Source organism: Telopea speciosissima, chromosome 3 (genome assembly GCF_018873765.1).
Source record: "Telopea speciosissima isolate NSW1024214 ecotype Mountain lineage chromosome 3, Tspe_v1, whole genome shotgun sequence".
NCBI classification, from domain to species: Eukaryota; Viridiplantae; Streptophyta; class Magnoliopsida; order Proteales; family Proteaceae; genus Telopea; species Telopea speciosissima.
In genome coordinates, this window is record NC_057918.1 from 22,827,950 (window position 1) to 22,855,569 (window position 27,620).

The 27,620-nt window shown below is 38.3% G+C and overlaps 2 protein-coding genes across 2 annotated transcripts; one reads left to right on the plus strand and one right to left on the minus strand.

Moving 5' to 3' along the window:
* The first annotated feature begins 5,464 nt into the window (after positions 1 to 5,464).
* On the plus strand, positions 5,465 to 13,713 carry LOC122654979 (serine carboxypeptidase-like 45). Its single transcript, XM_043849233.1, has 7 exons — positions 5,465 to 5,657; positions 11,641 to 11,720; positions 11,820 to 12,089; positions 12,189 to 12,321; positions 13,092 to 13,158; positions 13,289 to 13,406; positions 13,564 to 13,713. The coding sequence occupies exons 1-7, from the start codon at positions 5,465 to 5,467 to the stop codon at positions 13,711 to 13,713; spliced, it is 1,011 nt and encodes a 336-aa protein (XP_043705168.1).
* A 9,804-nt stretch (positions 13,714 to 23,517) lies between these two features.
* LOC122656863 lies at positions 23,518 to 25,824 on the minus strand. The gene is made up of 5 exons (XM_043851545.1): positions 25,564 to 25,824; positions 24,935 to 25,454; positions 24,351 to 24,849; positions 24,147 to 24,228; positions 23,518 to 23,788 (listed from the first exon to the last, which is right to left on the minus strand). The coding sequence occupies exons 1-5, from the start codon at positions 25,705 to 25,707 to the stop codon at positions 23,567 to 23,569; spliced, it is 1,467 nt and encodes a 488-aa protein (XP_043707480.1). The 5' UTR covers positions 25,708 to 25,824; the 3' UTR covers positions 23,518 to 23,566.
* Between the last annotated feature and the right edge of the window lie 1,796 nt (positions 25,825 to 27,620).

Here is a 27,620-nt window from a genome sequence, read left to right on the forward strand (position 1 = left end):
CTTTGGGGATCTTCTCATGAGAATGTAAATTTCTTTCTCACTATGGCTTCTTTGTTGGTGCAAAAACCAATAGGAGTGTATACGGAAGCATCAATAAGGACAGCATTTTTGCCTTTCATGGAGAGTGGTAGTCATTTCGCCCTCTCTGTGTTTAGCACAGCACTCACGCTCTCAGACAGAATTCTTTTTCCATTATTATTATTAATGCAATAATGTTTCAATTTAAAATAGGGTTTTTGTCAAAAGCCCCCTAAAAATGCCCAATTTGTTCAAATGCACCCCTACAACTTTACAAATTGCAAATTCCCCTTACTTTCAAAACATTGTAACACAGTAATACTTTGGTCCAGCCCGTTAGTTTGGGACGTTAGAGGTTAGTTTCAGGGAATCTAATGACCAAAATGCCCTTATGATAAAAACCAACCAAAATTAAAAAGTAAAGTGTCCAAATTGCCTTCATCTTCCCCAAATCGTTTAGGGTTTGAAAAGGAGAAAATTACTCCTAGGGTTTTCTGCAATGATCCAATTTTCTACAAATTCCACCACCAAGGCACCACCACCACCACCACCGCCAAGCTTGACCTTCAATAAAACGGCTTTATGGTTTTTAAAAAATGACTAAACTCGTGATTTTGTCATGATTCAGGTAAAAATACCGAGTCTTATTTTACTCAGACGATTTATGACCCAATCCGTCATTTTTTAGCCTGACCTAGTCTACATGACTCTTGACCAAGTTTTCCAAAGTTTTGACTTGACTCAGATGACCTACCCCAGTCAAAATCCGATTTTCCAACTATGAAAATTTTGAACCTAAAATGATGCCGGAGAAGTAAGTTTCGAGACTTGCTTTAATGCAGATAAAGACAGAGACAGTAGAAATGTGGATTGCAAAGAAAAGTTGGAATCCAATATTTTGTTTTTTTGGTACTCCACTTTAAAAACCTGATTTCATGCATGGAGAAAGACAATTCAATTTTGAAATGATTACAACCAACTGATCAGCATAACTGACAATAAAGAATATATACACAAATCTGACTTAGGAAACTGATAAGATGAGATGCAATGGTGATGGTGAATGTCAGTGTAGATTGCCACTTTTTCTATGTAGTTATCATGGATTTTTTTTTGGTAAAAGAATTTTATTAACGCTAGAAAACAGTCCGAGGCGAACCATCAAACAAAGAAAGGAAAATACAAGGAGGGGACTCCTGCCAGTACAAGTCCTGTTGAGAAAGAGTACCCTGTGAAGCTAAGATATCCGCCATTGCATTAGCCTCTCTGAGAGAGTGAACAAAGTAAATGGCCGAAAGGAGGGTACAAAGAGCTCTGCAATCTTCAACAATTGGCTTAATTCTCCATGGTACTATTGAGGAGGCTCTGGAGAGAATATTTACTAGCAGAAGATTGTCGCTTTCAATGACTAGAAACAGTTATCCCAGCTCCAGCGCAATCTGCATCGCACGCCGGATAGCTAACGCTTCAGCTATCAATGTTGTCGCATTACCCACTCCTTGAGAAAACCCACAGACAAAGGTACTGGTTGAGGATCTAGAAACTCGTCCTATACCTGCAAGACCTGGATTGCCCTTGCTTGCACCATCAACATTAAATTAGACAAATGGGAATTGAGGAGGAGTCCAACTAACCCAACGCCTCATCCGGGGTTTAGGCTTGAAATTATATAGCTGATCTCTTGAGTGTACAATTGCCCGCAAAATGATATGTCGAGGATTGAAACTCAGGTGCCGAAAAAATAAGATCCCAGTAGCCATTCCAAATGAACCACAAGAGATTGCAAAATAGCGAAGCCTTTAATCTGTTCTCCCTACAAGTGTCGATGGAGAGAGAAGCAACAGCTCTGATTCTAGATCCCACTTCATGATTTGAAAAAAAGGAGGAGAGTCCTGTTTGCTGCCAAATTCCATTAATGATGGGGCATTCTAGAAATAAGTGATTGGCAGATTGGGGTTGATCTTGGCATATGGCACACACCGGATTCAAATTGAATCCCCTTTGATTTATAAGATCAATCAAAGGGAGCTTCGAATGGAGTGCTTTCCATAACAGGTGTTGGATCTTGGGAGCAGTAGAGAGATGCCATAGCTTGAGCCAAATAGGGTTAGGGGGAGCAAAGCTTTCCTGGACAGCTAGAAGATATGCAGAGGCCACCGTGAAGGTACCAGTGGAAGTTCCAAGCCACACTATCTTGTCTTCCGTAGAGAAGATGGAAAGAGAAATGGAAAGGATGGATAGAGCTATATCGGGGGGCCACCCCTGAAATACAAGGTCTCTTTTCCAAGTTCTAGTATTCTGGTAAATGAAGTCGGCCACAGAGGAAGAGGCACTAGGGAGCAGGGGTAGGGGTCCACTAGAAGGGGGTTGATGAGGGATCCAGAAATCCATCCAAGGATTGATCGAACATCCATTGCCAACTTGAAAAAATGTACCTTTAAGAAGGAGATACTTGCTAGAATAGACTGATTTCCATCCCCATGAAGATGTATTAGGACATTTGGCTTGGAAGAAAGATGTTGAGGGGAAGTACTTTTTCTTCATGAGTCGCACCCATAGGGAAGAGGTGGATGTTAGTAACTCCCAGCCTTTCTTCGCAAGAAGTGCAGTGTTCATTGGAGCTGACAGCTTGACATTGAGACCACCCATTCTTCTAGGCATACAAATAGTATTCCATGAAATGGTGGGAACTTGGTTATTGACTCCGCTAGACCAATAGAAGCTTCTGCTGATACTATCCAAAGACTTTTGTACAGAGATCGGAAGCTTGAAGCATGACATGGTATATTGTAGCAGTGCAGAGAGCGTAGACACGATTTTTCCAGTAGGGCTAAGATATTGTGTCTTCCAATGATGGAGCTTCTTATTCACCCAATCTATCAGACTTTCACAATGTTGTTTAGCAAGTTTTCCATTGACAAACGGGATTCCCAAGTAAGAATCCAAATTGGTAGTAGGCGCGATCTGGAAGAATTCTCTTAGCTGCCTTTTAAGAGAAGAGCTAACGTTCGGGCTAAACTGCGCTCTGGTTTTGTTGATATTCAATGCCTGACCTGAGTACCTGCAGTATACCTCAAGCACCTCATTCAGGGCCCTTGCTTCTGCCATCGTTGCCTCTCCAAAGAAGATGAGATCATCAGCGAAGGCCATGTGAGTTAATTTTTCACCCCCTCTGCAAATTTGCATGCCTTTAACCCTGTTTTGTTGGTGAGCCAAAGCTAGTTTGGTAGACAAAACTTCAGCACATAAGACAAATAGGTAGGACGAGAGAGGATCCCCTTGCCGTAATCCTCTCAAAGGCTTAAAGAAAGTTTGAGGAGTGCCATTGAGCAAAATACTTAACTGGGTGTTTTCAACGCAGAACATTATTCTTTCGATCCAGCCCTAGTCAAAATCGAAGCTTTTGAGAGTATTCCTGAGGAATGCCCACTCAACCATGTCGTATGGTTTATGCATATCCACTTTAAGGGAAAAATAACCTTTACTACCCCTTCTGGTGCTCTTAATCTTGTGAAGAAGCTCATGGAAAATGAGTACATTGTCCTGGATGTGTCGGCCCTTAATGAATCCATTCTGGCTGAAAGAGATGATTTTATTTAGAATTGGACGCAGACGCCTGACTATGATCCTGGAAATGACCTTATAGATAAAATTGCATAAGCTAATTGGCCTGAATTCCGAGAATGCAGAGGGATGGTCCACCTTCGGAATGAGAGAGATATAGGTTTGATTAAGAGCAAGAGAAAATGATCCTTGGGTAAAGAATTGCTTGATGCAAATAGATACCTCAGCTCCAATCACAGGCCACGCATTATGAAAAAACATTCCAGAAAAACCATCTGGTCCTGGAGACTTATCTGCTGGCATTGACATAACTGTGGATCTAATTTCTGCGTCTAAAACCGGAGTGGTAAGCATTTCATTGTCCTCTCGAGAAACTCTTCCTCTAATAGGATCAAAGTAATTATCTTCTTGAGTGGGATTCGATGACGCATAGATACCCTTGAAAAAATCAGTAAAAGCTTAACCCAGCTGCTGCTCATCGGTCACATTAGTGCCATTAACATTAATAAAACGAACTTTTATTCCTTGCTCTGCGTTTCATCGTGGATAGATGGAAGTATTTAGAGTTCCTGTCACCATTCATAATCCAATTAGCTCTGGATTTCTGTTGCCAGAGAATCTCCTCTTGATGGGCTAACTTCTTTAGACGAGCCAAATAGAGTTTCTCATTTAAAAACCACTGGTCACTTTGCAGGTGAGGATCAACATTGTATAGCAAAGAGAGATCATGTCTTGCCTGTTCAAGATTCTGAAAGATATTACCCACTTGATGTTTGTTCCAATCTTTGAGAACATATTGAAGAGACTTGAGCTTACTGCACACCCTGTATGAAGCAGATCCTCTCTGATTGGAACCAGTCCAGGCTGAAGGTGATCAATTGAGTAGAATTTGGTTGAGTGAGCCAAAAGGCCTCAAATCGGAAAGGCCTATTCCTGCGCTCTCTTGAACTATCAGTATGAAGAATTATTGCTCTGTGATCTGAAGAAGCGAGGAATTCCGTAGTAACCTGAGCATTTGGGTGGAGTTCAAACCACTCAGCATTAGTAAAAAACCGATCTAACTTTGTTTCAATCTTTCTTTCTCCAAATTGACGATTAAATATCCCAAGTAAATTTGTAATTTGTGTGGTGAATTTCCGAAATGCAAGCATTGTTAATCAAATCATTGAGAGGCTTGAGTTGATTGAGGGTAATAGGCCTGCCACCCACTTTGTCGTCTATACTAAAGATAAGAATTCCAATCCCCTACTAGGAGTCATGGATTGGAGATTAAATTTGATAAATTCAAGAGGGTATTAAACTGTGCAAGTCTAATATGAGCTGTGCAACTGATATAAACAAAAGTCAAAGTTCATTCCTGGTTGATATCATGACATCTCATATGAACATGAAAGCACCAATCACTTTTCCACACAACATTACAATCCACTCCATTGGCCCACGTGAGAATAATACCCCCTGCCCCATTAGTTGCTGGACAACAATCATAATTTAGGACATTGAGAGAACGACAAAAGTGGTGCAAATTGGAACTGGATTTCTTAGTTTCAGAGAGAAAACAGAGTACTGGTCGATGCTTATTTAGTAGATAGCGGAGCTCCCGCTTAGTCGACAGTTCAGAGCAAGGACTCTCATTTCCCCCCGGGTGACTGTTTACGGCCAGTCACCTGCGGCTCAAAAACGCTGGAATCAACAACTTCTTTGTCTTGCTTAACCTTTTTGTAATAATCCCCTTGACCTAGAGTACAGAGTTGGAGGATCAGCAGTTCCTCTTCCTCCGACATGGATTGAACCTCCAGTGCAGAAACGTTGAACATTATCGAACACCCAGCCTGCTATGGAGTAGTGAAAATTCAGATTGTCTTCTAACAGAGCTTGCTCCATGACGTCGATCGATGGTGTTTGCATGCCAGGTAAATCTAGCTTAGCCAAGAACTCTGCTGCTAACCGCTCTTCAAAAGCTATAGTACCCGAAGATTCCCCAAAGACAAAAGAGAAAGACAAATTGTTTGGAGCGAAAGCCATGGGAATAACAGTTGATAGACACAGCCTTACCACGGAAGCATTCACAGAAGGCAGGAGGAATGTTTGAGGGTTTGACAACCTTCCCAATAAATACCAAACCACGCACTCTCAGCTTGAGGGTTTCTCAATCGAAACACCAAAGGACTTTCAGAGCAATCATAACAAGATAGGCTAGCATTCAAAGGATGATGATGAAAGCATGCAAATAGATAAAACGCAAGATCCATTTGAATCTTCAAAGGGCAAACTCCTAAAGGCTAAACATGTTTGGGAGGCTCAAACTTAATTAATTAATGCAACGCAGATGCACCAGATTATTAATGCAAAGGAAAGTATAGGGACTTACAAGCAAGGAAAGCAAGATAATCGAAAGTCCCTCAGAATAATGGAGAATCTCTAAAACCCAAATCAACTGATCGATCTTGTTAGAGGAGAAGATCAACGTGCAGTGGCCATTAATGAGGCTGATCTGAACCATGCATGACTGAACCAAGCACGAACCACAATCAACCGGAGGACGAGAGGAACTTATAACCCCCGAATCACCACTTTATAAGCTCGCTGGAGGAGGCAACCTTCATCCAGTAACCGTGTTAATATAGACAATCATCCCCATGCAAGAGGGAGATCATGCGAGCATCTCGAATAAAATCCTCAGAATGATTAAACCCTGAGCCACGAATCAACTGCTATGCTTGAAAGCTAAGGCAGATCCAAAGATATTTCCTTCATGCGAGAGATCCGAAGTAAATTAAACGCAAGTGATCCCACAGATGGCCAAGCTAGACCCTATGGGAGTGGGTAAGGGTGAAAAAGAAAGGGATTAATAAGGCGAAGATGGGAAAGAATCTAATTAAGGGAAACTTTAGAATCATGTGATTCGAACAAGCTAGGGAAGCTGGAGAAAACTAGAACATAGATATATATATATATATAGATATATAACTCCGCTTGAGCCTTGAAAGTTCCATAGAATAAAATAAAGAGGCATGGACTTATCCTCATCAGTAGTTATCATGGATCAGTAATCCTAAATTAGTAAATGGGGCATTTATGTTTAAAAGAACAATTAGTAAGAATAGTCGAAACAGTGCACAAATGGTGATCCTTTTTATTAATTATTAAATATACAAAAGGATTCACGAGACTGCCACCATACATACTTTGAAAACAAACTTTAGCAAACCCTAAGTTGATTATTATTATTATTATTATTATTAATTAAATAGTAACGAAGCAGGGCGATCAAAAAACGAGGAAGATAGCTTCAACATTCATCATGTCTGACAAATGGTGGCCTTTGCTAATAAAGCCATTAATTATAATACGGCTATCATATTCATATCTGACAAAGTTGAAGCAATAGTCTGGAGTTTGTGAACATGCCCGGCCACATCGACATCATTTTCATGTAATAATAAGTCTACAAGGCACAAGAGGTTTCCTAAAAGAGTACAACCCTTATTTAAAGTCTCCTGAAACCATTTATTAGTGAGTAACTGGGTACTGAGTATATGCAGATCGACCTATTGAATTAATTACGAATGTGGCCAATAAGGTTCGTGATACCCAAAAACTCTTCATTTGAAGCCTGTACTCGTACTCGACTTTCCAGGAGCTGTATCTGGTGTTATCATTAATTTATGGATTATTGAATGATAATTACAGTTTTCTAAGCTTCTTCTATTCTAATTGCTGATTGCGTATCAAATGTTCTCAAAAACAATCCTTTATAATTGAGAGTCAGCATTTCGATATCTTACAACTTATGCATTAATTATATTAATTTTCTCATTTCCATTTTCTGAGTTTTGCTTGTGGAGTCATTTATGCTTCTTTAGTTGCTTCAAACATCGAGGTTATATTAAATGAGTTTGATGTGATATGCAATCAAGTGCACAGTTTCCTTTGAATACTCCCACCTCTAGGACTCTATAAGATTAGCCTGGGAGCACTTTGAGGTCTGATTCCAATCCTTAAAAACATATCCTCACGCACACACCTACACTTGACCCGCTTAAGTTATTGCCTATGTTCAACTACGTAAAAATATATACCTGTAAAATAAAAATTTGCTAAAATATTTTTTTTATAGATACGGATTGTTGTAATTGATAACTTGATTTTTCTCTTTGTTCATATATGTTTATAGGGAGAATGTTCTCTATGCCTCAGCGTAGGCTGCGTCCAGGCACATGGGCAGCCTATGCAGGGGGGGCAGGATGGTCATTGCACCCCTCCCAATGTGCCTGAGCGCAGCCTACACTACTGCACAGAGAACAACACCCCATATTTATATGACAAGATGATGGTAAAGGGCACAAATAACAAACGTATAAAATACATAGTTGGAAAACTGGGTTTTGATTGGGACGAGTCATCCAAGTTGAGTGAAAATTTTGGAAAACCTAGTCAAAAATCGAGTAGACTAAGTCAAGGTAAAAAATGACGAGACTGGGTCATAAATAATCCGAGTCAAATAAGATTCGGTATTTTTACTCGAGTCATGACAAACTCGGCGAGTTTAGTTGTTTTTAAAAAAAATCGTAAAGTTGGTTCACTTAGAAACCGAGTTGAATAAAATAGTAAATCTGTATTCTAAATCAGTAAGCAACTCACAGCTCCTCAACTCCCTTAACCTGTTCAATTGAAAAAACTCAAAATGCATTGATATGATGAAAATAGAAAACGTAACTCACCTTGATTGGGTTTGACAAGGCCAAGTCACCAAGTTCTTTTGAAAAACGAGTCAAGTTAGAAAACCTAGTTTTCCAACTAAGCGTAGAATACAACAAAATAAAATCCAGGGAAAAAAATATAATAATACTAACTATCTAATTCTCACTTACAAATAAGCAAAATATTATATGATGAAAATAGAAAACATTACATGCATCCACATGTAATTGGGCAATTGCCTAGTAGGGATGTAAATGGATCGGATTCAGCTTGGATATGGATCGAATGTGATCGGATCTTGATATTTTCTGGCCGAATACGGATACCTCTAAACGGATTTGGATGTGGATCGAATTCGGATTTTCGATCATCCGTTTACATCTCCGCTTTGTGTAATCCGAACCTTCCTCCCCCTAGCGGATATAGTTCATTCTCAATCCATATCTCTTTAGATCATAATTCTCTTTTCCTTATATTCTAGAACATGTTGAATCTTAAAAAAATCCTCAAGATCATTATTTACTTAATTTTTTATTATTAAATATTTAGATTTTTTTTCTGAAAAGATTTTTTATCAGAGTATTTTGATTTTTTTTTCTGAATATTTCTAAACGAATATGGATGCGGATTAGATTCGGATTTTCGATTATCTATTTAGATCCCTATAATGCCTAGGCACATTGGTGGAAAGAAAAAGGAATTTATGATATGATATAAAATTGGGCAGTTAATGATCTTTTTCCGTGAGGTTATTAGGTTATACATAAAAAGAAAAATCTTTAGTAAAGCTCAGATTTAAGTCATCATCAAGAGGCTTTCATTTTATAGATATATTAATTAGTATAATAGTCTTTAGAGTTTATAAAGATAAGTAAACCGGTGAAGTAGCAATAAATTTTTTACCTAAATAAATCTGAGACCCGTTTTGACCTATTGTGCTTGAAGCGATTAGAATTTCTAACGGATTTAATTATATTCGTTTAATTACTTCAAACCTTTATTCCCAAAATTTTCAAAGAAATAACAAAAAGAAACAAAATCTTGGTTCCACTTCCACCCCTATGTGCATACCCTATTTCTCATGGTTTTAGTGCACGGTATCAAAACTGATATTGATCAACTTGAAAATCGATATGGTATTGGATCAGTATCGATAAGGATCAACCGTATCTAACAAATTTGCCCCTAATGTTCTTTAAAAATATATATTTTTTACCATTTTGCTTCTTGTTTGTACCATGTCACTGATATGGTATTGGCACATTATCGTGATCAACAAGGTACAAAACTGGTACAGATCGCTAGATACGGATAATCAGATACAATACTTAGAACCATGCTATTTTTTATTTTTATTTTTTCAATCTCAATGTTGGAAAAGTATTATAGTAAATTCTTACCCAAAATAAAAAAACAAAAAGGTATTATCGTAAATAAATGTTGGGGGCAGATATCATGCAGGCCATATAGGGGTAAGTTACGATGGGTTAAATTGGGGGAGGAGGTGTTTGGTCATTTCAACCTCCTTTTGTCCTCATTCCACGGTCGGTGCTCGACCGTGCATGGTGCACGGATTCTTTTACAAAAAATGTAATCTGTACCGTTGTAATCTCAAATCTGTCTGTCTCTCTCTTCAATTACTATTGGACAATGGCAGCTACGGATAAAAGGTCTCTGCCTCGCCTCTTCGTCTTCTTCTTCTCCGTTTCTCTACTCCTTCAAATTCCAACCCCCCCTCCCCCAAAGAGTAATTAAGCAACAGAATCAAAAAGCTAGTTTTTTTTTTTTGGGTCAAGAATAGGTACTAAATAAAGTTAGGATAAAACATCATATACTATGGATTTAAATTTTTTTTAAAAAAAACCTGGATGCATGTGGAGCCAAATCACACATCTATTAAAATGATGGATGTTCAAACCCTTTTGCTCTGAGCCTTTGGTGGTCTTAAAACATTAATTGCAGTCCAGCTTCTCAGGCCTTTACTGCTACCTGGTGAACATTGATCACCTCCAGCACTTACATTAATTTATTTAAGCCTTCTGATCTAATATACTAGGTTTCATTATTCTCTCCATCAGAAGTCATAACTGATCTGATCAACCCTCTGGTATTGCTCCTGTTCAAGAGAATCTTCTTCTGCATGGTTGTTCTTCACAGGCCGGTAAGAGACACTTCACTTCACATGCACACTCATATTTTTTAAAATCCTGCCCAGCCGTAGAAGATTAGAATCCCCCACCTTCATCATGCAATCCCTTCTCTCTCTCTCTCTCTCTCTCTTTTTCTCTAACGTTTAGCTCAACCTCATCGCTTTCGCTTCTTCTTACTCTCGTTCTTCTCTCTATAAAAAAAAAAAAAAAAAAAAAAAAAAAAACAAAAAAAAACAAAACAAAAAAAAAAAAAAAAAAAAAAAAAAAAAAAACAAAAAAAAAAAAAAAAAAAAAAAAAAAAAAAAAAAAAAAACAACCCCCCCCCCCCCCCCCCCCCCCCCCCCCCCCCCCCCCCCCCCCCCCCCCCCCCCCCCCCCCCCCCCCCCCCCCCCCCCCCCCCCCCCCCACCCCCCCCCCCCCCCCCCCCCCCCCCCCCCCCCCCCCCCCCCCCCCCCCCCCCCCCCCCCCCCCCCGTACTTCTATTTTGATTTTCTTTATTCTGCGATGGTGTTGGTGGGGGGGCCCCCCCCCCCCCCCACCAAAACACCCCCCCCCCGGCCCCCCCCCCCCCTCCCCCCCCCCCCCCCCCCCCCCCCCCCCCCCCCCCCCCCCCCCCCCCCCCCCCCCCACCCCCCCCTCCCCCCCCCCCCCCCCCCCCCCCCTCCCACCAAATTACCCCCCCCCTTTTTTTTTTTTTTAAACCCCCCTTAAAAAAAAAAATTTTTATTTTTTTATCATTTCTTTTTTTTTTTTTCTTTTTTTTTTTTTTTTTTTCCCCTCTTTCCTCCCCCCCCCCTAATTTTTTTCTCCCCCCCCCTTTCTTCCTCCTTCCCCCCTTCTAATTTTTTCTTTTCTCCCCTCCCCCTTCCTCTCTCTCCCCCCCCCCCCCTTTCAACCTCCCCCTCCCCCCCCCCCCCCCCCCCCCCCCCCCCCCCCCCCCCAAGATGGAATCGACACCTTTGCAGGTACTCTTATTTAACTATCCCATTGTTGTGATAATACAAAACATGACTACACCTAGACTAATAGAAATTCATCATGTATCATGTATGTATTAACTTAGGATGACTAGTGCAGTAGTATATGGATGACTAATGTTGTTAGTAATGCAAAGCTTATATGAAATGATAGAATGTATATGTGAAAGATATGTGGATCAGATGTATACTATTACGTGCTTATGATTACTCTTCTACACTACCAGGTCACTATGTCCCACAACTAGCGCTGCGTATGCTTGAGTTTAATAAGAAGGACAAGTTGTTCAATCTAAAGGGAATAGCTGTGAGTTTTATAAAATAAATATTTTCATGTTTTATATATTTTAATTAGTTTAGAATAATTGAGAATTGAAGTACAATTTTTTTTTTTTCTCCTTTTCAGCTCGGAAATCCTACCCTGGATTTCACCACTGACTTCGATTCTGTAGCAGACTATTTGTGGTCACATGGGTTGATCACAGATAGTACATTTGAGGAACTCACTTCTTCTTGTACTTATTCTCAATTCATGAAGGAGTATACTAGAAAAAATTTATCCCTTGTTTGTGAAATTGTGATCACGCACTTTGAGAATGAGTTAAATATTTTTAACATATCTGATCTGTTATATGGGGTAACATTTGATCAGTGTGTATCATTGAGCGAATCCCAGGTGAGGCTTAGCATGATGAGTTTCCATTATCGATCTACCATTGGTTTGCCCTGTTTTGATTATCTCTTGATTAACTTGTGTGTTCATTTGATCCTGCAGCCATTTGCAAACCAACTTGATGTCTGTATTCTAAATGAGACATCTGAATATTTAAATAGGAAAGATGTGCAGAAGGCTCTCCACGCCCGTCTTTTTGGAGTTGGGGGTTGGGTCAACTGTTATAATTCAAATGGTACAAAGTAGGTTTCTCTTCTCTCTTAATCCAAGCTGTCTTGCATTTTTAGTTAGAAATATGCATGAGTTGTAAGTTCATGTATATATGGAGAGAGCATGCATGCATATATAATAATCCAAAGTCTCAATAATGCAAATTTTTTTATCAAAAAAAAAAAAGAAAAAAGTCTCAAAGCAATTTCGAACCTTTATGATAATCCACCCTTTTAGGTTGATGGTGCATTATTATTTTGATATCTAATACTATCTTCTACTTAATTAATTAGTTATTGTGTAAAACATCATCTAATTAAACTTTATCTATTTATTTTTTTTTATAGGATCTTCAACTATTCGGTGTTCGACGTTGAGGTTAGGGATGTAAATGAATAACCGAAATCCGAATCCGAATTCGCATCCGTATTCGTTTAGGGGCATCCGTATTCGTTTAGAGATATCCGGAAAAAAATCCGAATACTCCGATTAAAATCTGTCCGAAAAAAAATCCGAATACTTAATAATAAAAAATTAAGTAAATAATGATTTTTAGGGTTTTTGAAGATTAAACAAGTTCTAGAATATGATGAAAAGAGAATCATGATCTAAGAGATATGGATTGAGAGAGAATTGTATCCGCTAGGGGGAGGAAGGTCCGGGTTACACAAGGCAGATATGTAAACGGATGGTCGAAAATCCGAATCCGATCCGCATCCGAATCCGTTTAGAGGTATCCGTATTCGACCAGGGAATATCCGGCTCCGATCACATCCGATCCGTTTACATCCCTAGTTGAGGTACCCACAGTACCTATTTTGGGAACACTCATCAGCTCTGGGATTCGAGTACTGGTTTATAGGTACGTAACTTCTTATGTCAATCTATGCTGATTTCATTAGAGGGTAGGGTAGGGTAGGGGGTGGGAGATGAAATAACAATTAAAGACTTCGTTTGGAGCTAATTAATTCTGCATATAAACTATCCTACAGTGGAGATCAAGATGCCCAAGTTCCGCTGATTGGGACTCGAAAAGTCATAAATGTTTTGGCAAACCAATTAGCGTTGAACACGACATCTCCATATACGACGTGGTTTGAGAACAAACAGGTTAATGAATCTCTCTGTTCAGAATGAATGATTGTAACAAGCTATTTTTTTGTAATATTAATTGGGTTACTTACATTTGGTTAATTTCTTCTAAGCATGTTATTGTCACCTTATATTATATCCATTTAAGAGTAAGTAGTTTGTCTTGTTTTCCCAGGTTGCAGGATGGACGCAAGTGTTTGGTGGTGTGCTCTCCTTTGCCACCATTAGGGGAGCTTCTCATAGAGCTCCATTTACGAGCCCAGAGAGATCCCTGGCGATGTTCATATCGTTTCTGGAAGGGAAGCCACTTCATGCAGAAAACTAGTTAATGGCCGAACCTCTTATGTTGGTTAATTAGTGGGTACGTGCAACTCTATATATGACCGCAATGTGTTGGTGTATGATATGATCAATACAGGACCGTGACAATTAAGACCTACCTTCTCTCGTCTGGCCCAATCTGGTATTGTTTAAGCCCAAACTTCTATTCTACTCTGCAAATTATGGTTTTGCTACAATATGATAATGAGAGCACAATGCATTAATATATATGTTAATGGTTAATTTCTGGATTATTCCCAATTTGGGTTAGCCAACGTGAACTACATAACCGAGTTCGTTTGCAGGCCATTGTGAAAGAAGGGCTGTATTGGGGTTGGAAGGATTTACTTTAAGGGCCTTTTTTTTTCCCGGGTGGGGATGCCGTCGGTGTGTCCACCCATGTGTCTGTCTCTCTCTTCTCATTAATTCCCTGTGAATTGACACCCTTGCCCAACCCATCCCGTGCTCCCCATTGGTGCATGCTGCCAGTTTACGAAAACAAGTGGCGTGCCCAACCCTTGCCCTTTAGTATAGGCTTATTTTTTATGCTTAGGCACCTTGATTCTTTGAATCTTTCATTTTGGGTTTCAAATCTTAATGCATTAATTTGGATTATTTGGTGTATTTCGTTTTTTATTTGGTGTTCATCTTTTAGGCCTGATTTGATATATATGATTTTTATTTCAATTTCATGGGGTGATTTTTGTTTCAGAAATTGTTTGATTTGATTTTTGTACCTTATTTCAATGAAATATAAATCAAATGGAATTCTGAAATAGCCGAGGAGTTGTTTTAGAATTTCTATTTCATTTGATTTCACTCTTGATCTTTAATGAGCACATGGTTTATTTGATGGGGTAAAGTAATAATTTCGTGTTAAAAATAAAACACCACCCTTCTTCTCTCACTGGTCTCACCACCACCACCCCCCTCCCAGCCTACCCCGCCCTACCTTTCCCTGCCACCATCACCCTTCCCAGAGAAATATAGAGAACCTATTTCTCGGAAATTGAACTACCAAATAGATTTTTTTTTTTATTCTTGAATTATTTCATATTGATACAATCAAAACTATTTCAATTTCCCGATCAAAAATCTATTTCTTGACTATTTCAAGAAATCAATCCAAAATTGAAATAGAAATCATACCAAATCTGACCTTTGTTTGCAATGTTGCAAAACTTGTGAGGATCATTTTTGGGGGTGGACTAACGCTGTGTTTGTTTGGATTATTTAAAAAAATAAAAATAAAATAAGGAATCTCAACATTGTTCAGGGGAAAAATTGTGTTATTAGTTATATGGATTTTGATTATAAAGGAGAACTGAAGAGACCGAAACATGAAATTGTAAGGTTATAATGTTTCCCATTGCATTGGGGCTATTTGATCGAGGTGTACGTGAGTATATAAACGAAAAGTTAGCCAAACAAAATTAATAAGTAATAGGCAAACATAAATAACATGGTCGTTTGATGCACATTTTATTTTGATTTATGGTTTTATTATAGAACCATCAATAATAATCTTGTACTCAGTTCTAATTCCATCGATTGCCTCTATGATCATCAGTAGCATTTATCATTACAAAGAAAAAGCCATTCTTCTTCTTCTTTACTATTTTTCCAACAATACACTCCTTCATCCCTAACCTCTAATATATAGCTTTTCTTGTCTCCCTCAACCTTTTGTTCACATCCTAGAACAAATAAATGTATTGGGCTTGTACGGATCCTGTTATTTTTCCATGTCGTCCAACAATCTTGGAACTCAGTGAAGTATTCATTACCTGGGGTGACAACTGCGGATTCTGGATAATCAAAATCAACCCTAAATCTTGGAAACCAGATAATCCGCAAATCGTTGCCAGAACTCATTCGATTTCGGACCATGACATCACATGATACAGGCCCAGGCCCAGGCCCAGCAATGAGGATCACAGTTAGAAGAATGGCTAAGTGAATTGCCCGCATCTCTGTTTATCTGTACGTGTTTTTCTTAATTTCTTGTATTTTTCCAATAAATTTGTATATATATATATATATATATATGGAGAGCTTTAATTTATACGTTAGATATTCAATTAATATATTCATGGAATCCTTAATGCCTTCTCTTAAAAAATATACAAGTAGCAACATAGCAGGTTTATCAATAAATAAGCATAATATTTATTAATTAATTATATCATTTAGTTGGGCATACATTGATTACATATATTCAACTATTTTACGTTACACTTTTTTAAATAGATTTGTTAAAATTTGTTCAATCGATTTATTTCTTGGTTTCTAATTTAAATGTTGGTTATAGGGAGGCGGCAAGATACCAGTCAAGAGACTCGAACTCAAGACCTCCTGGTGTGAATGGACATGAAACGCACCACATCTTACCAACTGCACTAGGTAGCTGTTGGTCGGTCAATATTTTCACAGATAATTTCAATTTTGGAATGAGCACAACCATCTTATCAGCATAACTAACTACAAGGAATATTTCACAGATCTGACATCTGCCCTAACTACGAAACTGATAAGGAGAGATGTTACGCTGATGATGCATGTCAGTGTAGATTGTCACTTTTCCTAGTTATCGTGGGTTAATAATCCTAAGGTAAAGGGTTTCCTTTCCTACATGGACAGTGTATAAGAATGAATTTGCATACTATAAGCAATGAGGGGTAGAAATGGAATCATCCCTATGGGGCACAACATGGTCAGAATAGAAAAGAAAGAAATATTAATGTGGGCCCCATTATTTATTATGTGAGGAGGGGTATAAAGGAGTCTATAAAAGGGCAGTGTAACTATCTTTTCCCCTAATCCTAAATTAGTAAATGGCAGTTATGTTTAAAAGAATAATTATGAGGAATAGTAGCCAGTACGCAATGGTAATCCTCTGTATTAATTAAGTAGGATTTGCACTAAACATAAAGGGGTCAGGGGCAAGGTTCGTAATCCAGGGATCGGTTAAGGCTGATATTGATCCAATATAAATTTGGATTGATAAAAAATGTCCAAAATCCAGGATTTGTTGGATCAATTAAAAAATACTATAAAATATTAAAAATCGATAACGATTAGTAAAAAATATTTAAAATTTTCAAAATAAATCGATCAAAACCCCTCACAAAAAAAAAAAATAAAACATATGTATCGGATCAAACAATCCAACCGAGTAGATTCATCCAGGCATAAATCCATTATTACCTTGCTGGATCGATCATTAACTAGGATCGGTCGGGGGACCAATACGAATCTGATCTTGCAAATTTGGCCGATCCGATCCGATTTGATACCTCAAACCATGGCAGGGGGATCCATAATGACAATTTAAGGGTGTATTTGATTACGTAAATCCACATATGGTAATTTCGTAGAATCATGATTCTCAATTATTAAAAGTGTTTGATTGTATAATTCCACAGAATTAAGAGAACCACCTTATTCAACTTTTTATACTAAATTTGCTTCATTCTCGAATGCACCTCTTCACCTTAAGAGGTAAACTCACATATGGCCCATTTGATTCCATACTATATTTAAATATCATAATTCAACCTGGAAACAACATTTTATTTTCAATCAGGCCACTCTTGTCTCTCTGTTGGAGATCATGACCAGTAGGCGACAGACACATAGTGGATGAGCTTCTATGCAGGAAATTCCTAGTAAGTAAAACAGGGCCATCATTTCGTGCAACACTAAGATCATTCTTAAAAACCATATCCCCAAAAGTCGGTGATCTCTCCTCCATTGGAACATTAAGTGCAACTTGCAACCTCCTCTTCACTGAATGCACATTGTCACTCCTATCTAACTCCATCCCAAGTACACATCCACTTTCAGTTTGCACAAAGACACGGCTCCTAAATCTGGAAATTGTTTGAACCCTAACTGTTGCATCTAAAAACCTTCACCCGATCTGTTTGCGGATGAGCCTGTAAAAAATCGAGTTAGCACAGGAGAACCAGTGTGGCTCTAGCCAAGGACTCTATGATACCTAAGTCAGGTCTCCGAAATAGTAACAATTCAACTTAGTGAAAGGTTGGATCCCTCGTTTAGAGCACATACCTGAGTATTTATAGGGAAGCTTTGACGACGGGGAAGAGTCCTATTTTTTGTAGGAGTCTTCTGAGCAGAGTGATAGTAGGAGAATGACTTTACGTTTGGTAAGAGACCCTATTCGTGTGTGATACGATTCTGTCGATGAATAACAGTCAAATCTGGCTGAGTCCGCTAATCTTGAGAATGCCGGAATGTGCTTATGTGGTCCCGCGCTTTGCGCAGGCTACGGTTATCGCTTTAGTTCATGGCTCGGCTCGGTGTGTCCGACCGTTAACTCTCGGATGCCTTGGTGACCCATGGGTGTGACTGTGTGACTATGGCTGGTGTCATGCAGTGGAGTTGTTAAAGCTCATCTTTACTCCGAGTGTGAAGGATCCGACCCTATGTCTGAGCATACAGGACTTGGCAGGATGCCTGTGCGTATGTGGCTGAAATAACCCCCGACCATGGAGGGCTCGATCTGGCTGCCAACCGTGGAGTGCTCGGTTTTGGTGCCCTTTAGTGGATCCACCGACCCAGATGAGTTGGCGTCTCCTCGGACTGGGTTCTTTCCCTCGATTCTAGGCCGGCCACATGTCACTCGTCGGTTGGTAGTTACTTTTATGGCTCATCACTAACCAATGAAAGCTTGTTGTTTACAAAACTTGATTTCTGTTGCTTATAATGTTAATGGGTTTGCAAGAAAAATCCTTTCTTGAGGACGCAACAAATTTAGTTTATTTTTTAGATAAATCCTTTCTATTTGCAGGTTAGGGCTGAGTTGAGGGGTTTTGGGAGGTAGAAGATGACGATGGGATTGGGATTGAGTTAGCTATTCATTAAGGGCAATAGAGTGACTTCCTAAAAGGAAAAATAGGTACTATGGTCAGGTTTCTTTTGTTTTTCTATCTCCAACTAGGTTTGAGGGAGTGTTCGATTGAGAAAGCAAAGGGAGAAAGGGAAAGCGTAAAGGTTGTTTTGGGTATTTTCCTTTTTCAACTTTTGTCGTTTTTATATTTTAACTTAAGGGTATTTTGGTAATTATGCCCTAACAAGGGTATAACTGTGCATTACATTCTTCAATTTCAGATTCGTTAGCATTTAATGCCTAATATTAACGACGTCGACTTAAATGGTTTTGAGTTGAAAAATAGGGGGTGTACGTGGAATTTTCAAAGGGTACGTGTGGAATTGTCAATACCTTAGGGGTGCATGCAAAATATTGGGTACATTTTAGAGGGTTGTGTATTTAACCCAATATTAAATTGTATGGAAAAGAAAAGTTAGCCACACCAAATTAATAAGTATATATAGGCAAACATAAACAACATATATGGTCGTTTGATGCTCATTTTATTTATTTATAGTTTTATAATACAACTATCAATAATATTGTACTCAGCTCCGATACCATCGGCGGCAATTATCATTACAAAGAAAAAGCCATTCTTCTTCTTTACTATTTCTCCAACAATACACTCCTTCATCCCTAACTTCTACCATATAGCTTTTATGGTCTCCCTCAAAAGGGTATTTTGGTCATTTTATTCTTTAATTTTGGTGGATTATTATCAGAAGGGCATTTTGGTCATTAGATTCCTTAAAACTAACATCTAACGTCCCAAATTAATGGCAGGGACCAAATTGTTACAATGTTTTAAAAGCGAAGGGGAATTTACAATTAAAAAAATTATAGGGGCATTTGGATAAGTGGGCGTTTTCAAGGGGGCATTTGTAAAAAACCCTTTTTTTTTGTTTGGATAGAAAGAAATCAAATTTGTTCTACCAAAAAAGATCCACTCCTGAATTCCTCAAAGTCGTTCTAATGAAGTCCAACGATTGGTTAAGCAACTCGGCAGGTGTGAAGGTTTCAAAACCAAAATTTATATGTTGAGCTGAAAATAAGGAAAAATAATTACATATATGGAGTTTGTGGTATTGCAGGAGATGGAATGATGTCGTGGACGAGTGGGTGAAATTGAATACAGCAGGAGGAGGAACAGCAAATTCTGCTGCACTCATTGGTACAAGAAATGGAAATTCTTCTTTTTCTTAATTTTTTAAGGTTATTTGGGGAAATTTTTTTCAGTTTCAACCCTAATCAATAGGGGGAAGATGGGAAGATGAGGGTATTTTGATCATTTTATTCTTTAATTTTGGTGGGTTATTATCAGAAGGGCATTTTGATCATTAGATTCCTTAAAACTAAGGTCTAACGTCCTAAAGTAATGGCAGAGACCAAATTGCTACAATGTTTTGAAAGTAAGGGGAGTTTACAATTAGAAAAATTATAGGAGGCAGGGTTTTCATTTACAAAACTGTCTACTCTATACGTTTGAGTTAACAAAAATAGACAAAAACAAGTTAAAGGTTTACAAAACTGGACAAAATAGTCTATCCCTCACTCACTTACTTTTTTAGACATTTTTACCCTTGCCATTGCCTTCTCGCCCAAGCATCCTAGGTAATCAATCACAGGGAAGGGAAGGGAGGGGCGAGCTTGGGTTGCAGAGAATGGCGGTGGCGGGGACAGGGGTGGCTTGCAGGGAACAGAGGATGCCTGGGCGAGAAGGCAATGGCAAGGGTAAAAATGTCTAAAAAAATAATTTTGAGAGGAAGAGGGCACTATTTTGTCCAGTTTTGTAAACCTTAACTTGTTTTTGTCTATTTTTGATAACTCAAAAATAGAGTGGACAATTTTGTAAATGAAAACCCAAAAATAACTAATCATGTAATTTTCTAAAAAAAAAAACTGATAATTAAGGAGAGATCTTAGATCCAATACCGATTCGGATCTATAAAAAATGTCCATACTCCAGGTTTTGCTGGATCGGTTAAAAAATATTATAAAATATTAAAAATTGATGAGGATTAGTAAAAACTATTTAAAAATATAAAAAAATTCGATCAAAATATCCAAGAAAAGCACACGTATCGGATCAAACTATCCAAGACCGATCCTAGGAGAAATCCACTATTACCTTGCCATCATTAATCAAGATCGATCTGGACCGATATGGATCTGATCTTGCAATTCTGGCCGATCCGATTTGACACCTCAAACCATGGCCGAGGGATCCATTATGACAATTTAAAAAAGAAAAAAAGCATTTAAAACGGATGGTGGGTTCTAAAGAGGGCGCGTTCCAACTTTTGCTTACAACTCCTCACATTTCCCTGCATCTTTCTGCTTTTTGTATAGCTATAATAGCTCCCAATTGGCTTCTTCGAGCTCCCTCATTAGCTTATTCATAAATAAATTAAACAGGTAATAGGGGCCAATTGAGAGAAAGCTACATGAGGCTGTAGTACTCTATGAGCGATTATACCTTATACAGAGATAAAGGAAGAATACAAACCCGACCAATCATATTCAGATTCTTATGATTTCTTGCTAAACGTGTTTTGCGTGTCTTGAATTTTCATACTTATTTCGAAGTTTGCCTCGTTCTAACATACTTGGTGGTGATCCAAAAGAAAAATTTTGTTAGCAGTTTTATGATGGTAGCAAAAGGCTTGTACCCAACTTGGAGGAGTATTACCTGTTTTTTTTATTGTCTGGTTGTATAAGCAAGAAGGAATAGAGTCATTTGGACATTTTTTGTGTTTAAGGTTTAATGGGGAAGGGTTTTGTTGTAACTTTTGGTATTCTTGAGAGATCTTCATTGTATTTATTTTTTATTTTTTTTTCATTACATGGTGAATCATTTTTAGCTTCGCCTGAGAAGATAGTTAGTACATATAATTGGTGTGTAAAACATGTTAAAAATCTTTGTGTCATCTTTGCTTAAATCTGTTTTGTTTCTTGATGTTTGCATTAACAAAATGTACAATTGTTTTAAATTACTATCTTTAATTTAAAGAATTTAAAACCATCATACAAACTTGAAACCAAAGTTTTAACAAACCCTTAATTAGTTCATTATTATTAAGAATTTAAGACTAATGAAGTAGGGTGATCAGAAAAGATAGCATCCCATTAAATACACCACTACAAGTGAGCCAAATAGGAGAGCAACAAATGACTTCTTCTTTCATTGATTGAAGATAGCTTAGATATAAGATTAATGTGTCTACAAGGCAAAAGGTTTCCAATATAGGTCGCAGACTCGCACTAGAGAGTAGAGACCAGGGTTTTAGCAATTGGTATCGAATCGATTGTATCGGCTGACAAAGATATCGACACCTGATCGATACTGGATCGGTAATATAGTATGGACAGAGGGTATATTGGTAAAAATTTGATAACATATCGGTATCTTCAACGGCAAAACCGTCTGATAGGGCCAATACAAACAGTACCGGTTTTGAAATTGGCTGATACCCATTTCAACACCATGAATAAAATCCCTGGTTGAGTACTGGCTGCCTCTAATGCTGCCAAGTGAAGGACTATGTTAGCCAATCTAATTGGAAATAGATAAATCAGAAATTTATCCTCCCAAATGTTGGGTGGACAGTTGGATTCATAAGTGTGATGCACTGTAGTTGAGAGGATGAAAATCCAAATGTTATCATTTTGTATACTTATGTCAAATTTCATAATTCATCTTAAATTTTTTTATTTTATAAACCATACCCACCCTCCTATAATGCTTTTTTTTGGCCCAATATTAAATCAACCAGTGTGGACGACAAGATGATACCCAAAATCCTACTCAATGATATGCTAAAAGCGTTTGATCAGGTGGATTGGTCATCTTTCCAAGGTGTTCTTAAGAGGTTGGGTTTTTGTTACAAATGGGTCAACCTTATCATGCAACGTGTAACAACAATTAGATATTCAATCTTGAATCTCGATAAATTAATAGTGTCCATACCAGGGGAATCAGGCAGTGATCCCATCTCCCCTTTTCTTTCTTGAGTCATTTGTGAGACTGCACTTGCTCTTATTATATATAAGCCCATAGATGACGGTGTTGTACAAGGCATCCAAATGAAAAGAAGCTCTCCAATGATTTCAGGATTATTTTTTGCTATGTATGTTCTGAATTCTTGTACTGTTTCAAAGATTGATTCATTTTAACAGTTTTTTGTGGTGACCTAAATGAGAATTTTTTTTTTTCTGAAATCTGTGATGTTAGTGGAGGGCTCGAGCCCATCAGTAATCTCCCTAATGATTTTGCCAAATCCAAATCAAATCTTTTTGTCAATATCAAAGACAAGTTCTTTTTCTTTTTTTTTGGGTAAAGCAAAGACAAGTTCTCAATAAGATGAATAGGTGGAAAGAAAATTGTTACACAAGGTTCTCAATAAGATGAATGGGTGGAAAGAAAGTTATTATCTCACGCAGGTAAAGAAATTTTAATCAAATCAATGATTACAACCATTTCCAGTTATGCCATGAGTTCCTTCAAGCTCCAAAATTTGTTCTTCACCAAATCTTAAATGCAACCTCAAAATTCTTGTAAGGTAAGGACGGAGACGAGAACACTCACTCGATCAATTGGCAAAAGTTCACTAGAAGTAAAGATGAAGGTGGCCTAAACTTCAAGAACTTGGAAGCCCAAAACATTTGCTACTTGGCCAAGCTGAGCTGAACGTTTAATTACATATGAAAACTCTCTTTGGACCCAAGTCATGGTCTCTACTTTGTTATCTCAAGTTTTTTTTTCCCCCTAGGGATTTTGTTTTCTCTAGTTTTATCCCCTACAATTCCCTGCAATTGTAGGGAAAAGTTCCCTATAAAAGGAGATAATTTTCCTTTCAACTTACCCCTCCTAACAATATTTCCGGTTTCCATTGCGTTTTATGTTCATGAGTTCTTCTGTTACAATCGATTGAACTATTGATGAAAATGGTCTCTCTCTCTCTCAGAGGTGGTGGTTATTGCAGGGGAAGCAACCACAGGAGGTGTGGTCCGAGAAATATGAATTTTGTTGGTTCATCTTTTGTGCTTGATCGGTGCCTTTTTGGATTTGCTGTGAGTGCTGTAGTTGGGCTGCTACTCTCCATTCTTCAGCTTTTCTATGAACCATAGCCTTCCTTTTCATTAGCTTCTCTTCTAGATTTGCTCTCATTTTTTGTATTTTCACCTGGAGAGAAATTATTCCAAATTCAAAAACATTATTAAAACTGCTTCAGCCGAGATGGGCTTTTCTTATAAGATACAAAAAATCTCAAGTGTCACTTCAAATTGAAGGGGTAGCAGATATAGTAAAAGGTGGACACAATGAGCCAAGAATTGCCAGTTTTTTTCTGTGTCTGTAACAGGACAGATGAAACAGGATATGGTGGTCCTCCAGTTTCGAATAGAAAAAGAGTCAGGAAAGTGGGGGAAAAGAAATGGGAAAGTGTGAGATAACAGATAAATTTGGGGTTGGGGAGCACTGTAAGAAGAAACAAGAAAAGAACCCAGGTTTGGATGGGAAAGATGGACCCTAGTCAACATACCTCAAGCTTTTTTGATTGAGCTTCTGCTTTTGCACTTTGACGGTTCACCCAAGCTTGTATTTTTGCTTCTTCACTCTGATACCTGCCCAAACACATTGGAAACCCAGTTTTATTGAAGAGGGTAGGAAGCAAAGGTGAAAACCAAGGAATCCTGCAACATAAACAACTAAATCTATCTATATGCAATCTCCATCAAATATTAACCTGAGACAGCTCTTGGTTTTCTCTTCTTCTTCCCATGCAGAAGCTCTGAGCTCGGCAATACTCTTTGGACAACCACTGTCTGTCTCAAAATATCTCAAGCTTTTTGATACTTCCTCTTCTTCCTCCTCCCTAGAGCTCCAATTTGACACAACTGAATCAAACTGTGTCCCAAACTCAAGCTTCGCAAAATGGCACTCCTGGAGCTCAGTAATGCTGCTGGAATTTGAAGACCCCAAGCCCAACGGGCCTGACCTGTTAGCCGGAGTGTTGTGCCTAGCAGGGGAGGAACTTTTGATGGGTGTGTGGCATCTTGAAGTGGTTGAGCTCCCAAGAGGTGTCATCTCTGTACCAGTGTCTCTGTGTTGAACCTGAGGAACCACTTCTGAGGAAGCATCTTTCATGGTCTCCCTGACTGGATTCCTGAATAGAAACCCTTTTTTCATTGCTTCGGAGCATCTGAAACTGGAGAAGATTTGCTCTACATCGTCTGTGAACTTATCTACAGGGTTGGAAATCCAAATGGATGTTCAGGAAAACAGTTTAAAAAAGATTTAGCATATCAAACAGTTTAAGAAAGATCTCACCTTTCAAAAGTACACTTGCAGAGACCCCATTGAAAACAGATTCTGAATGGTCCACCGACAAGGAACCATGATAGTTCGAAGCTGATCTAGAGACCACCTCCTCTGTGACCCTGGACTTCTCTGAGAAAACCTGTGTCTTCGGCTGAAAGACCATATTTTGTTTGGAGAAGCTTGGGGCTCCAGGAGGTTTTATAGAATGGGCAGGTGAATCATGGCAAGAGGTGTTGATGAGCCATTTCTCTGCATCATCCCACTTGGAAGGGAAACTCTTTCTAGGGAGATTTCCAACACTGAAGCTGAACACAGGCCTACCAGGGGTTGGAGGAGCTTCTAGTCTCCTTTGAGTTGGAGTCTCAAGCACACATCTGCTTTCAGCGCCGTTGTTAGCCATTGGAAAGGCCTTCACAAACTCAGAGGTCTCTCTGAGATTAAGCTTGCAAAGTGGATCAGGGATCTTATCGCCAAATGAGTTCTCAATATTTCTGTTGCAGAAACTTGCATTGCCCTCAAATGCCGCTCCCTGAAACACAGTGGCCCAAAACAGAACCAGAAAAGGCAAAAAGATATATATAAGCAAATAAATGCAAAGAAAGAAGAAGCAAAAGGCAAATTAAAGGTGAGATCGTTACCTTGTTATATGAAAATAGCGAAGAAGCTTGAGAGTACTTAGAGCTCTTGAGATCCATTGTTGTGAAGAAACAATAGATTACAGATTTGGGGCTACAGAAACCTCTTATTTCCTCAGCCAGTTTACCTATTTGAATCATTTTCATTTGAAAAAGCCCTTTTTCTCTCTCTCCAGGAAATGTGACAAAAAAGCATTACTGCTTTTGAACAAGGGAAAATCATTGACCTTTAAGACCTTAGCAACTAGGCGTCTAGGCCAAAGATTTTTTTTGTCCTGCAAAAAATCTAAAGGCCACTTCGGAATCTGTTCTCCTCAAGAATCTCCAAAACCCATTACAGTTTCAGCCTGAGAGAAGAAGAAGAAGATGATAATAGTGGTGGGGAGGGAAGAGGTCCTCGTGAAAGCATGGAGGAGATGAGTAAAAAAATGAATGCAATCTCAGTATTTTGGATTCTTGGGAAGCTTCTCTGGTTTGTTTGATTCTTCTCATGAAACAGTTGCAGACTCCAGCCCTTCAAGCACGGTTTTCACTGTATAACTTACTTTAATGCTAATTATTATTATAAGCAAAGCAAAGTTCAAACTTGCAAGACAGAGTAGACAGTACTAATTTCAATAATAATTAGTACTAAATAGAAGGGAAGTACAAAACAAGCAAACAAAACATGAGGATCAGCACAAGAGATCTGTCTAGTTTGATAGGGACACCCAAAATATATAGCTTAGGGCCTAGTGTTTGTGCCCATGATAAGGATGAACAGCTGATTTGACTGCAAATCATCAAGGTTTTAAACATTGGGATTGGGTTGCAGGATCGGCTGATTTGGATTGGAATCAACCAATCTCCCAATTCTGATTCATCCAGTTCGACCAATCCTTGTACAGAAACTAGTGTTAGGGCAGTTTTATATCAATTCTGGCATTCCGATCTTGAATCGAATGGATTCGGCTATCAATGCCGATGTCACAACAGTGGTCTGCATTGACGGGTTAAATGTTATCCTGTATCATTAAATGGTTGATTAAGGAGAGCATCTTTTTTTGGTTGAGGACTGAAGAACATCAAATGTGTTCACTTATCATAGTTGGATTGGAAAAATTGTATCTATAACTCAATCTTACGAAAGAGAGGAAATTTCTTTCACTCCCCTATACCTGGCTTATATTTACTTAAATTCTTCAATGGGATAGGTATGCGATTTCATACATAGGAGATTCTTCATTCAACTCCATCAAATAGGGACAAGGGTTTTTATGTTACTTTAAGTGAATATTTATGCTAATCTGATTGCATCCAATGCAGGTCGTGTATGTACAGTCATGCAAGAAAACTTTTGTCTTTTTCTATCCCAAAATTCTTTTAGAAAAATAAACTCACTTGTTCTTCACCCATGACAATTGAAATCTCTGAACTACCTTAGCAATCCTCTGTAATGCATTGATCCGGTGCGACCTTGCAAGCTCGACACATGGATGATGCGACATCCAATCGTGCCAAGCTTGAAAAAAAAAAGAAAAAAGAAATGCAATCAAACTCAAACCGTTGAATATCACCGCATCCATGTATCGAGCTCACAAGGCCGTACCACAGTGCACCGCAAAGGATTTTTATCCCACTGAACTTATACACCATAATCTATTCATAACCTTGAAATCTCTGACGTGTTCAACCACAATATCACAAATCTGGATCCTCTACCACATGGAATGCCACCTCACATGGTGAAAACCAATCAAACAGAATCTTCAAATGGAAACAGCAACTGCACTCTTAGAAGAACCTGCAATTCCCTGGCCCAAACTGCAAATAGCGCTCTTATATATTTCCGAATCGTTTTAGTTTCCTCTGTTAGAATAGAAAAAAAAAAAAAAAAAAAAAAAAAAAAAAAAAAAAAAAAAAAAAAAAAAACAACCCCTTTCCCAACCCCAAATAAAAAAAAAAAAAAAAAAAAAAAAAAAAAAAAAAAAAAAAAACCCTCTTTTTTTAAAAAAAAAAAAAAACCCAAAAAAAAAAAAAAAAAAAAAAAAAAATAAAAAACAAAAACCCCCCCCCCCCCA

Excerpts from the sequence above, each read along its gene's own strand:
- LOC122654979 (XM_043849233.1), top strand. The coding sequence starts at position 5,465 with ATGACGTCGATCGATGGTGTTTGCATGCCAGGTAAATCTAGCTTAGCC. Across the intron at positions 11,721-11,819 it reads TCAATCTAAAGGGAATAGCT|CTCGGAAATCCTACCCTGGA; the intron begins GTGAGTTTTATA and ends TCTCCTTTTCAG. Across the intron at positions 12,322-13,091 it reads CAACTGTTATAATTCAAATG|TTGAGGTACCCACAGTACCT; the intron begins GTACAAAGTAGG and ends TTACATCCCTAG.
- LOC122656863 (XM_043851545.1), bottom strand. The coding sequence starts at position 25,707 with ATGAAAATGATTCAAATAGGTAAACTGGCTGAGGAAATAAGAGGTTTC. Across the intron at positions 24,229-24,350 it reads AAAACCAAGAGCTGTCTCAG|GTATCAGAGTGAAGAAGCAA; the intron begins GTTAATATTTGA and ends GTGTTTGGGCAG. Across the intron at positions 23,789-24,146 it reads CTCAATCAAAAAAGCTTGAG|GTGAAAATACAAAAAATGAG; the intron begins GTATGTTGACTA and ends ATTTCTCTCCAG.